A 12,941-nucleotide genomic window follows, 5' to 3' on the forward strand; every position below is an offset into this window, starting at 1 on the left:
ACAAGAAGGGAAACAACGTCTCAGTAGCCACAAAGAATATCAAAGAAGTTTATGGAAATGTTTTGAACGTTCGTAAGTGTCAACGATGGTTCAGCAAATTTCATTTAGGTGACTTTAGCCTTAAAAATTGTGGTGACAGGGGCCGACATGTTGGAATTGATAGTGATGCTCTGAAGACGCTTGTTGAGTCTAACCCAAGGCAACACACTCATGATATGGCCCTGAAATTGCATGTCTCTCATGAAAAACACGTAAAGAAGGTGTTTATGTGCCTCACAAACTCTCTGATGATCATCGTTTCCAACGTGTGAACGTTTCTTCGTCTCTTCTCGCGCGTAATGCGCGTGAACCATTTTTGAACAGAATTGTCACCGGTGATGAAAAATGGATTCTCTATGCAAATATCAAATGCCAAAAACAATGACTCAGTCCTAGACAAAACCTGGACTCCATCCGCAGAAAGTGATGCTTTGTATTTGGTTGGACATCAAAGGAGTAATTCATTTCGAACTCCTCAATCCACAGCAAACTGTCAATGCAGAGATCTACAGTCAGCAATTTGAACATTTAAATTAAGCCCTTCGTCAGAAACGCCCTTCACTCGCCAATAGGAAAGGTGTTCTTCTCCACGACAATGCACGTCCACATGTGGTACGTTTGACGCAACACAAGATTATGGAGTTGGGTTGGAAAGTTCTCCCCCTACCACCATATTCTCCAAATATGGCACTATCGGATTACCATGTTTTTCGTTCGCTGCATCACCATCTTAATGGGAAAAGGTATGCAAATGTGGAAGTTGTTAAAGAGAACATCGACATATTTTTTGCTTCAAAACCAAGTGATTTCTTTAATCAGGACAATAACAAACTGAAGGTAAGATGGAAAAGTATCATCGATAAGAATGGAGACTATTTCATTTAATAAATGTTTTGTTTTGATATAGAAGTTGTTCGGGTTTTTTTGTCTAAAAACAAAGGCGACATTAATTTCTTGACGACCTAATATATCAGAATAAAACGTATTATCATAACTTATGGTTTTACGAAAATCTCATATATTTTGTTTTACAAAAAGTGTTAAATTATAGGACATTGGCTACGAATGTCAACTACTCAGTAGTAATTTCTGTATGATTTCGTACTTGTTGTACATGTTTTGTTTTTTGTTGTTTTTTTTGCAATTGCATACAAGGCAATTTCAATTATACATTCTTTCAGTAACTGATGAATAGTAACTTGGCCTAATTAGTTATAAAACAAAGAAAGAAATTTGATAATTTTATACAATATTGAAAAATGGCTGGGTTAGGTAAGGACGATCTACTATTAAATTATAACCACAAAAATATCTTCCTGAGACTTATTATGCACGTTTTAGCTAGAATATTGCAGACTTGCGTCACGTTTTTTCTTGAGGCTTATGCAACGTTTTTATCTGTTATCAGGTTAACCAAACATTGTTTTATAATCTTCCTGTTTTCAAAGAAAGTTGAGATTTAATAGTTGTATTTTATGTATTTTTATGAAATTTCATTGAACATCACAAAAATATACTCATTTATATATGTTTGATATGTTTACCTTTTTTAGAATTATCTAGAGAATTTCGTACTGCTAGTTTTCATTTGCTTCGTCTTATTCATTAAATTCCTTAAATATGTGTGTGTATTTACGTTTAGCGTCTTTCAGTTCTTCCAAACTGTCATGTACTGGTAAAAATGTACAACTGTACTCAATTCAAAACTGTCTGTAAACTCGGCACAAGGAAAGGTGAAAGTAGTTTTAATGTACGAGGATGTTTACATCAAAACGAATTCGATTTATTTGTACGAAATAAGCTGTATGACATTAAATTATATATGAGCCTCATAATGAAACTTATATTTCCATTTTAAAATCAGTAAGTAGTGTTTGCACGTTTTGACAAGTGGAAAATATTATAACTTATTAAGAGTATGGCTTCTAATATAGATGTTTTTCTTGCGTCCAGGTACGTGGACTTTTTAAATGTTTTGTCATATGATTATCACACGGCTTACGAAGCAGTAGTCAACCACCATTCTCCTCTTTATAAAAGTCCTGATATTGGTCGCTGGGATGAAAGAAACAAACTGAATGTGGTAAGTCCTACTGACAGGCAGATGTTAAAAACCTATTTTACTATAATTATTTATTTCGGATATTCGCGCAGAGCTACACAAGGGCTACTTGTGCTAGACGTCCCTAATTTTGAACTGATAGACTAGAGAGAAGGTAATAACTCAATTGCAACCATCACTATCTTTTGGACTATTCTAATCGAATAATGGAAATATAGCAGTCACTTTTAAAACAAACCTACGGCTTCAATATACGGAACGCAGTTTTATAGCAATGGGACACAACATACGAACCCTGAAATTCACAGTGCAGCCCACTAGACCACGTACAACCCATCATCATCATAACAAATTAACTGCTATGGTGATATTTTATGTCGAATTAGTCATGATTTTAAGTTGACATCCTGTAATATTAGGCATTCATTTTCAATATTTTAATGCATAATCTTACATGCTTAAACCCCCAACACACCACATTCTAATACCACTCCAAATCTTCAAAGCTTAAATATCAGTTAGCGTCATCTTTAATTATTTTGATAAACACTTAATATAAATATATATCTTAAAAATATTCGTGAAAAATGTGTACTTTAACCATGGTGCTGCTGTTAAAGGGAGAGAGTTTAAGAAAGGGATGAATGTAATATAAATTTTGTCCAATGAAGAAATACAAATCTTTGCTTATTGCGAACATTAAAAGAACAAAGCTGTGATAATTAAAAGGGTGAGTCACATTTACACAAATATGCCATATTTCAAGTTGTCTAAGCATATGCTATGAAATTTATTAACTTGACCAATATGTGGTTTTCATCGAAAAGGATATTCAGAAATGTAGTTTCATATGAATAAAAATGTTCTTAAAGTTTTTATTACATTTTATATCTTCAAACGTTTCAGCCAAAGTTTGAAATTTCGGCGAATGTACATCATATTTAGAGCACTATAAGATAAAACAAGGTATTTGGCTGGCTTCCAGATAACGCCATTAGCAAAGGTTAACTAGAGGAGCCTCCCATTTCGTGATTTGTTTAAAGTTTTTGAAATTATAGTATGTGCATTAACTTGATATAAAAAGTACATTAATTTATATTTACCATCACAGAACGATAGTGTCTAAAAATAGATAGACGATTTATATTCGTTTATTACGTTATTGAATCTCTTTTTATTAGGTTATTCTAGTTTAACACATTGTGTGCATTTAAGTTGATTAATTATCTAACAAAAATCCTGATGAAAACAATAACATTTTATAGGAAGAGTTATTACAGAAAACGTGAACATCCCAGGAAACCAAGTAACTGTGGTTGGTTCAGTAAGCCCCCCAGTGGCACAGCGGTTTCGATACCCGTGGTGGGCAGAGCACAGATAGCCCTTTGTGTAGCTTTGTGATTAATAACAAACAACAACAACATCGTTCAATAAAACTTTGGAAAACAAAGGTTTGCTTGGATACAGACACACATCAGTTACAAGTCTACCACTTATTAACGGTTTAAAGTGGAAAACAAAGGTTTGCTTGGATACAGACACACATCAGTTACAAGTCTACCACTTATTAACGGTTTAAAGTGGAAAACAAAGGTGTGCTTGGATACAGACACACATCAGTTACAAGTCTACCACTTATTAACGGTTTAAAGTGGAAAACAAATAATTTTTTGAATTTAGAAATGGCCATGTGCGACGTTTTAGTTAGCCTGTCCGGACTGTGAATTCGAGGGTTTTGGTTTGTGTTTCATTATGCATAAACGCGTTTTGCACTTTGGAGCAGTAATGTGCTATAAGAGTGACGGCTAAACCCCACTCTTTGGTCACACAATAGTATCCCAAAAGATGCCGGTGACTGCTGTTGACTAGTTGCCTTACCTTTAATCCAGTGGTTCCCAACCTTTTCTCCACCAAGGACCCCTTTTATTATCATTTTTTTCTCCCACGGACCCCATGTTTTTGAAAGATTCCGCGTACCCAGCAAACTGTTTTTATTAACTAATGACTAGCTCGTTCTCCCACTTTTCACTATCAGATAAAAGACATATATATAACTGAGTGTGCAATTAAAAAAACATCAGTATTAAAAAACTTACTTGTTTAATGAGATGGTATTACCTACGCGGACCCCAGGTTGGGAACCACTGCTCTAGTCTATCAGTTCAAAAATTTACAAGAAAATTCTAAAACAAACAAAGAAATGAGTAAGAAATTTCGACACCTTTATAGTCTGATTGGCCGTGTTCTCTATTAGAGAATGCGAATCAATTATACCCTTATCTCTCTTCTATCTAGTGGTTTAATTAGATAACGGATTTAGGACATCACCCTCTACACTGTATTTATTCGAGCCTTGAAAATATTTCATTGATTTAGCCAAACCTTACAGATAGTACTTGTTTATAATTTATTTATTTTTGACCTCACTCAAACCTACGAAAACTTTATCTAAGTAATTCACTGTGGTTTTTATTCGATCGTAACAGAATTGGACCGTAAGTTATTACCTGGAACTGGGAGCTCCAAAGGAAAAAATAATAGTAGGAATTCCTATGTACGGCCGATCTTTCACGCTACTGGACCCTTTTGATAATGAGATCGAAGCTTCCGCAGATGGACCTGGTGAAGAAGGGGATTCCACTAGGGAAAAAGGATACATGGCCTATCATGAGGTAAGTCATAATCTAATATATTTTAGGAGAGAATCTGATTCTTTCTGAAAACTTCTGAGGAAACTTTAGCTTTTCTCGGGTAACTGGATTTTTTTTCATAAGTTTTAAGTTATTAGTATTTCATCATGTTCTTCATCATCAAACCATCCTTCTATGTAGTGACAACCAATGAATCAGTTATTTCAGTGAGATATAAGTTAGAATGAAATTTAAATATTGTTAGTTTTATCTGTATAACTCAGCTTCAAACGTAAGATAACTTAACCATAGGATCAAATCATACAAAAAAGTAGCTGCTCTGTAATTCATATTGAAATTAAGTTCAATATTGTCTTGAAAGTAGAGATAATTGTAAGGACATACCACTTATCCGATTCAACCTCTGTTCACAAACCTCAACCATATAATTTATTTGATATAGAAATTAGAAGCTGAGATGGATACTCCAGATCACATAACTTAATATCCGAACTACCTTTCTCTGTCTACAGCCAGTCGTATCTTTTTATGCCCAAGATACTTCTTTTTTAATGCAAGCATGCATACAAACCTAAAAAAAGACTGATAAATACAAACATGAAGTTTCGTGTATCAGAAAACTTCTTTCTTACATATTTACGTGTCATTTCCTTAAGCGTTTGTTTTATCTAATATACTTAGGTTTATAACAACTCCAAAACATGAACAACCTACAGGTAGGTTGTACCTCCAATGTATTATTTGACCCACCAGTTAAAACGATCACTTCCTGCCTTTAAACATTTAGATCACTCTTTCTCACAGAAATCACACATAATATAATAGATGAGTGGCTTAGAATAATAGGTAACTAGGGCTAGAGAAACTTAGCTACTTCCTTGAAAAAATTCTATGTTAAACCTGCATGTACTTACATGCATGGTGCACATATGGACATTAAACACATTGAAAAGTTATGACCACATGTTGCGAAAAAACTACAAACTTCCCAGTCAGAACTGAAGGAAGTAAAATGCTGAGGTAAAACTTCAGATATTGATAAAGACTATGCCATCTCTATTGGCCCAAGCCTGGTAGACAATAGTCATAATAGTGTAACTTTATTTGCTTTCTACTTAAAGGAGACGGGAAAGGTAGACTACCATCCTTTAACCAAAAAACAGTTTCCTCTAACAAGTCTTTTTCTGCACGTGCATAAACAGCTAATTCACTGTTATAAAATTATTACATGTTTTTTGCTGTTTTCATATCTAATATATTTCATGTTTTGAAGTATTCCTCGAGTACAATTAAAGTCACTTGAAGGTAAAGGGCATCACTAGAACTGAAGTTCAGAAACTCAAATTCTTTGGATTAGTGAACATGTATATTAGTGTCTCTGGACATAGACATAACTATTATGGTAGACAAGGAAGGCCTGAGGAATTAACACCATCAACGAGAAGTCCTTGTTTAAGACAGAGTGCTCTCCCACATTGTATCAGGCTATCCATGTCATGATAGTTTTGCGTTCAGTTGATGATTGATTGAAAAGGAAATTATATATTTCCAGTTTTTCATATTTTAGGAGTATTGGTTTGGTTGTTGAGCTTCCACTGTTGAACAAAAAAAGCAAATAAACAAACACAGTTATAATCAGCTAGGGTCGCATTTCTGTGGCACTACTTGTGAGTTTACCTACCACTCATGGCATTATGGAGAGGATAGACTGACAGGCAATAAGAAGCCATGAAAAATTAGATTGGGCATTCATTATATTTTGAATGAAAAAAGACCATAAAAGAACCTGATTATCCTCTGAGAATGTCATTTTAATTGTGGATACTGGATATAATTATCATATCTACCTGCCGTAAGGAAAACACTCAATACTGTGTGAATGGGTTTGTATCAGTTCTCTGGAAATGAAACTAGCATGTGTGGTTGCATGGCGCTTATATAGACAGAACTGAAGGGAGCTAAATCTTGGGGTGAAGCTTCAGATACTAACATAGATGATGCCATCTCTGTTGAGCCAAGCCTTGTTGATCACAGCCAACCCATCATTGAAAATAACACTATAAGCATCTGTAATAAGTAACTTAAAAACATAGATTTGTCTAAATTAATCAAGACCATCATGATCCAGCCGAATACAACACTGTTGACTAGTGTATCTAGGCATAGAAACCAGTGATAAATAGATAAGACAGCAACTGTGATAAATAGTGAAGACAGCTAGGCAGTTACTCTACTCTTAAATTCAGTTGTATGTTGCAACCCTTATACTCTGAACTATCATTAACCATTACCTTCTAGTGAATGCGCACCATGAATTAATTGATGCAACTAGCTAGAACAGTAATAACATACTGAAATTCAATTGCAATTCTTGATTTCTAATGGACTTCCTGTCATCAACATATACAGAAATCTCATTCTAGAGGTAGCTAGCAAAAATATAATTGGATTACAGGTCTTCTCAGTTGAAAATGTGGCTATACAAGTTTATCATTAGTTGAATCTAACTGAAGTCCATTAATTAATTTTGTTTTGACTAATACGTGATTTGACCTCATGGTTAAAGTCTGCACTTCCGTGATATTGTTCATTATTTGTTTGTTCTATTTGTATCATTCCTGTCTTTCTTTCTTTGCATCACCATTTCACTCTATGCTTTAATTTTTTTTTTACTTTACATTGTATGCCACAAGATGACGGAAAGAGTATGCAATCACAATGCTGAAGGTTAATGCTTTTAAGATTCAAGTTAACAATTAGACTTAACATTCTAATTTGAAATATAAGAATGGATCTTTTTTTAGCATGCTTAGACTTCCTTTCTAAAATTTGTTGAAAACTATGCCCTTTATGATACTTATTTGTACAGTAATCAAAGGCTGTAGTTAGTCTGACAGTGCTGCCACCTGGAGCTTTTTTACTAAACTAAGTTGTTTTACATGGTATAGTCGGTAAGCAGTTATTGAAAGAAACTAGAGCTATAAGCTAATTAGTTGTGCTATACAGAATTGTTAAATATGCAATTATTTGATAACTGGGCAGAGATGACGTTCACACCTATGGTAGAAGAATTAAGAGAGATTTGGTCACGGTCACTGTTTAATCTGGAGGGCAGGACAGAAATAGCTACAACTAATGAGGTTACTAAATCATCTATTACTCGACTTTATACATCTTTTGGGCCACTGTTTTTCTTAGATCCCACACAAAAAAAGCCCTGTTTAACGTCACTTAATTTGCGGGTGATAAATATGGTTTATTTGAAATATTACACAACTTTGATGCGTCTTTTCAGTTTATGCAGCCATAAATTGATATACACGATGGTAGTATTAACAGTTATAGTTTATACGATACTTTATCTTCAAAGACACCAGCTTGTTTTAGTTCATGACAGGGACTGGAACATTCTTGCAATATGGTCAGATTTGATAGAAACTACAAATATTGAGATTCAACAGATATGTATTGCAGAGTAAGAATCAGTTCTCTCGGTTTCAACTAAATTGGAAAGAAAAAAAGAGAAGATATAATGTGAAAATAATATTTATTCCATTCACAAAAACACGACAGAAATGACAAGTGTATAAATGGAGGCCTGCTCATTTAGGTTATTTTTTCAATATTCCAAAATAAATTACTTCTTCAAACAATTACAGAGAGCATAATATTTTTACATATAATTTACAACAAATCTAACTAACAAATCTATCTAATGTAATCAGATGCAATGCAAGCATAACTTAACCATTCAATATCCTCTAAACATCCCTGATCTTTGTTGGGATTTTTCCCTCAGATTTGTAAGAACATTCTGGACAGCGATTGGGAGGTAAGACGCCCTTACCCAGAGCTTCTTGGACCATATTGCTTTAAAGGGGACCAGTGGGTTGGCTTTGACGATGAAATGATTATCATTGAAAAGGTAAGAAAATTATTATAGCTTGGTTTCGCTGTTTATAAAATGTTTTACTACTTGCTGCGAGAAATCTTACGTGAAATATAAAATATATATGATATTAAAATATGTTCTGAAATTTACTTATACAGGCACTATACATCAGAGAACAAGGTTTAGGGGGAGCTATGGTGTGGACGCTTGATAATGACGATTTCAGGGGATCATGTGGTGAAGAAGAAAACCCTCTGGTGACAACATTGCGTACTGCTCTTCTGACTGGATCTAAAGAGCCCTCAGTGAAGTCAGTTGTTCAGAAAAAAATAGAAGAGCAACAACTAGACAGTCGTTTTTCTTCCTATAATCAGTTTAAAACTGATACTTCAGGCTTAAGAAACATACTACACACACCAAAACCCCCAACTACCCCAGACCCAGGTGTTGATTTTGTATGCACAGAAGAAGGATTCTTTAGAAATCCTAGAAGTTGCAAGAAATATTATTGGTGCTTAGATAGCGGCCCTGCAGAGCTAGGAATCCTTCCTAACAGCTTCACGTGTCCAGCTGGCTTGTATTTCAATCAACAGACAGATTCTTGTGATTACTCTCGCAATGTGCGTTGTGAAGAAGAACGTGTCACTACGACAACAACCCGCCGGCCATCACGCTTAACAAAACGACCAATCCAAATCTTTCGACCACGTACCCGTTCCAAAACAAGAACGACTACGACAACGACAACTACAACCACTACTACAACAGAAGCCCCACATACACAAATTCCAACCACGGACAATTTGGCTGATCTTGTCCGACTTCTTCAGTCATTTTTAACCTCTGAACAACCCAATAAGGAAACAACAACAACATCAACTACTACTTCTACTACTACTGTTTCACCAAACGTATTTTCAACTTCTAAAAGTATTCCAGACTATGTTACTCCTCAAAGAATCCCTAGGGTAGGTAAAAAAACAAAACCTGAAACCACTAAATCACCGTCAACATCTACAGAAGCTGCTTCAACACCGCGACGTATACGTTACAGACGTCCCAAACCCCATGTTTCTTTCTTATCTACTACAGATTTACCAAAAGATACTACCAGTGAACCAATTGTCCAGTTGGTTAACCAGGTCCCTCGAAGGCCACAGTTTGAATCGGAACCAAATAGTGATAAACTATTTCAATATGTTGAACCAAACAGGCAACGTATTAAAAATAAATCGGGCACAGTAGAAGACAAGGGTGAGTCCTTGTTTATTTATAAGGAACCAGACAGACCCCAGGCTTCATCTCCACCATCAGAAGTAAAAACTGAGTCTCTATTTATCTATCAAAATCCTGAGAGAACAACAGTTGTTGCACCCACGGACCCCCCTTCCAAAATTGAAGTCACGACTGTTGAAAACCCATTTAAGTATAGAAATCCTGCTCGCTCATTCCCACTTAACATATCATTTACTGAAGAATCAGCTAAGGAAGACGAAGAAACTCGCCTACAACGATTAATAACACAGCATCGTAAACATGATGGTAAGAAGGTAAGAGTCCGCGTTCGGATAAGGCCACTAACAATCTCCAAAGGAATCGAAGATGCAGTTTCTTCCCGTGTTAGCTCAATAGCTTTGCCACAAGGCGAAGAGTTACCACGCTTCAAAACAATTAGGCAAGCCACGCGCCGTCATTTACGTGTTCGTCCGCTCCCTTCGACTACTACCGAGATTCGAGGACCTGGAGTGACCGTAGCAGAAAGCAGTAAAGTACTATGTATCCGTCAGGGCGTTCATCGACACCCGAAAGACTGCAACCAATTTATCGTTTGTGCCCCACAGTTGGATGGAAACTTTGCCAGCTTTCTTTATGATTGCCCACCGGAAAAGATTTTTGACGAATATTTGGGCAGATGCATGTTCGGAAACAGAAACACGTGTGAGTTCACCATCTAGTCCGCCGGTGACCTACTGATGTCTGAACCAAAAATATGTACATTCTCCACACGTGGAGACCCAGTAATCTTTATGTACAAGGTAATATGAAATAATAAAAAAACTAGAATCTTTCTTATCTTAGTTTGACGAGAAACATGAAAAAAGACAAACAACCACTCAGTAAAATGTACGCATGTATAAAAAGTGATTTCAAACAGTTTTACCTTGCAGTTTTTTATTTTAGTTTCAGTTATTCAATATTTGATAAAAATGGAAATTTTTGTAACTAGGATTCGTGAATACGAAACAGTAATTTATATTATTAACAATTACGAGCTCTAAAAACACGTGCTCGTAACTATTAATAGAAGTAAAAAAAAAGGTATATTCCAGATAAGTTTGCAACTGCTCAAGACTTTGACAGGTTATTTCTGTGGAGTAAAATATATGGTAAGAATAATGGTGTAATTTTTACAACAGTAACTTTTCTGGTGTGGTGCAGAATGGTTTATTGAAAAAAAAAACATAGTTATGTTAAAAAGTTTCAACCATTTATATTATAAACACATGCAAAACCATTCAAATGCACTAAATTTTATTAGATATATTCAGGTTTGAACATTTATCTAGTGCCTATGTTTAAGTCAGTGTTTACTTCCTATGTTTAACTACAAATGCATTCTTCTCGTTACTACAACATATTTGGGTCAGGTTTCAGTGGTGTTTGTTTGTTGCATTATTATCTTAGAAGAGACTTGACAACTTCTGTATATTCTTTAAATTAGTTTTTGTTTGTTTATTTTCACTGGTTCTTGATCTATTTTGTTGGAGCATGGTTTGTCCATGAATAAATTAAGCATATTATTTCTAGAAGAAGCAGAAGAGAAATTTGAAGGTGAGGGACTTGCGTGAATATATAGTACGCCTAATTAAAAGCTAAACATTTTTGTTACATATGTTTAAACTAGCATTAAAATATTATGACTTAAATTCACTTGCAGGTGACATTTTTGTTTTACAGCCAATGTTGTATTTTCCGCAGAATCAGTAAAACATGTAGAAAAAAAGAGCTTCGTGTTCTGTGCTGCAAACAATTGCGCACTTGGCGGCCATTTTGTTGTTCTTTCATTTCAAAGATGGTTCTTTTTGCATTCTTAATTGCAAAATAAATAAATGAATAAAGTTATTCCCAAGAATATTATATAGGATGCCAGAAAAAATTACTTTCTTAGAGTACTACAGATAAAATTAAAACATTTACTAAACATATGTAAATATACTATTCTTAGAGGGCTGCATTTTCTGAAATAAAAAAACAACAACTATCTTTAGAAGATTGTTATTGTCGATTTTTTCCAACAGATCTTTGTGACCCCTCCTAATAAAATTTTTGCACGGATTGAAGATGGTCTACTATTGTGTTTATTTCCGTTACATTTCATAAGAGCAGAAATGTCCATATAAAACTCATAAATTTTCTGTTAACTATATGTTTCTCAATAGAAAATCTAGTTTGATTATTTTATCCTGCCTCTCCGATTCCACTCTATGGAAACTAACAATTTTAATAGTTTTGTGTATCAAAACTGTAATTATATTTTTTTAAAAAAGATATATAACGCAGCTGGGAGAGTTCGCAAAAAACGAATGATGTTGCGTTGTCTGTGATACCACGTGTGTTAGTTTTAGAGGAAAGCAAGATTGAACTACCTACTGTGTCCACGGCGGTGAATCGAACCCCGGATTTTAGCGTTGCAAGTCCGTAGACTTACCGTTATCCCACCGGGGACGCCTGTGAGACAACTAATTTTAAAATAAAAGTGTTAATCACTTCAACATATAAATCACACAGAATCACGTTTCCGTAAAATGAAATAATGTATACTGTTACGCCTCTGTGTTCGTGTGTTAATTTTTCGTAAAAATTCTTTCCGAAGAACTTTAGCGATACAAGTCCTTTCTTAAATAAAACTAGTTTATTCTTTCTTAATACAACTTTGCAATACACTTAATTTCCACAGTCACGCTATAACTTAAACAAACACTATAATTCACAACGACCGATTCAAGGGCTTGACTCAATTGTCCGTCTCTATCTCTGTCTGCAATTCAATTCCCTTGTTGCCGTCACTTCTTGGCGGTCTTATATACAAGAATACTGCACATCTAGTAAACACTCGAGCATTCAAGAACCTTCGAGAATATCATGACGTGTTACTAGCGTCACGTGACTTCCGCTGTCGTAACACTGCCCCTTCCTTAGTATTATTCGTCCCGAACAATAGCCACTTACATTAAACCAATAAACTTAATTAAATGTACAGAATTTACAAACATTAGAAACACAAAATTAGAATTCA

The 12,941-nt window shown here is 34.9% G+C and overlaps 1 protein-coding gene across 1 annotated transcript in view; it reads left to right on the top strand.

Annotated features, from left to right (window-relative positions):
- The window catches only part of LOC106461223 (oviduct-specific glycoprotein-like), a 25,698-nt gene extending 14,901 nt beyond the window's left edge, over positions 1-10,797 (top strand). Inside the window, exons 7-10 of the mRNA XM_022388077.1 lie at positions 1,993-2,122; positions 4,588-4,773; positions 8,552-8,677; positions 8,803-10,797. Coding sequence (XP_022243785.1) covers positions 1,993-2,122; positions 4,588-4,773; positions 8,552-8,677; positions 8,803-10,599 — 2,239 coding nt within the window. The 3' untranslated portion in view covers positions 10,600-10,797. The remainder of the gene's footprint in view (positions 1-1,992; positions 2,123-4,587; positions 4,774-8,551; positions 8,678-8,802) is intronic.
- Positions 10,798-12,941: the final 2,144 nt, after the last annotated feature.

Source organism: Limulus polyphemus, unplaced genomic scaffold (assembly GCF_000517525.1).
Source record: "Limulus polyphemus unplaced genomic scaffold, Limulus_polyphemus-2.1.2 Scaffold917, whole genome shotgun sequence".
Classification (NCBI taxonomy): Eukaryota; Metazoa; Arthropoda; class Merostomata; order Xiphosura; family Limulidae; genus Limulus; species Limulus polyphemus.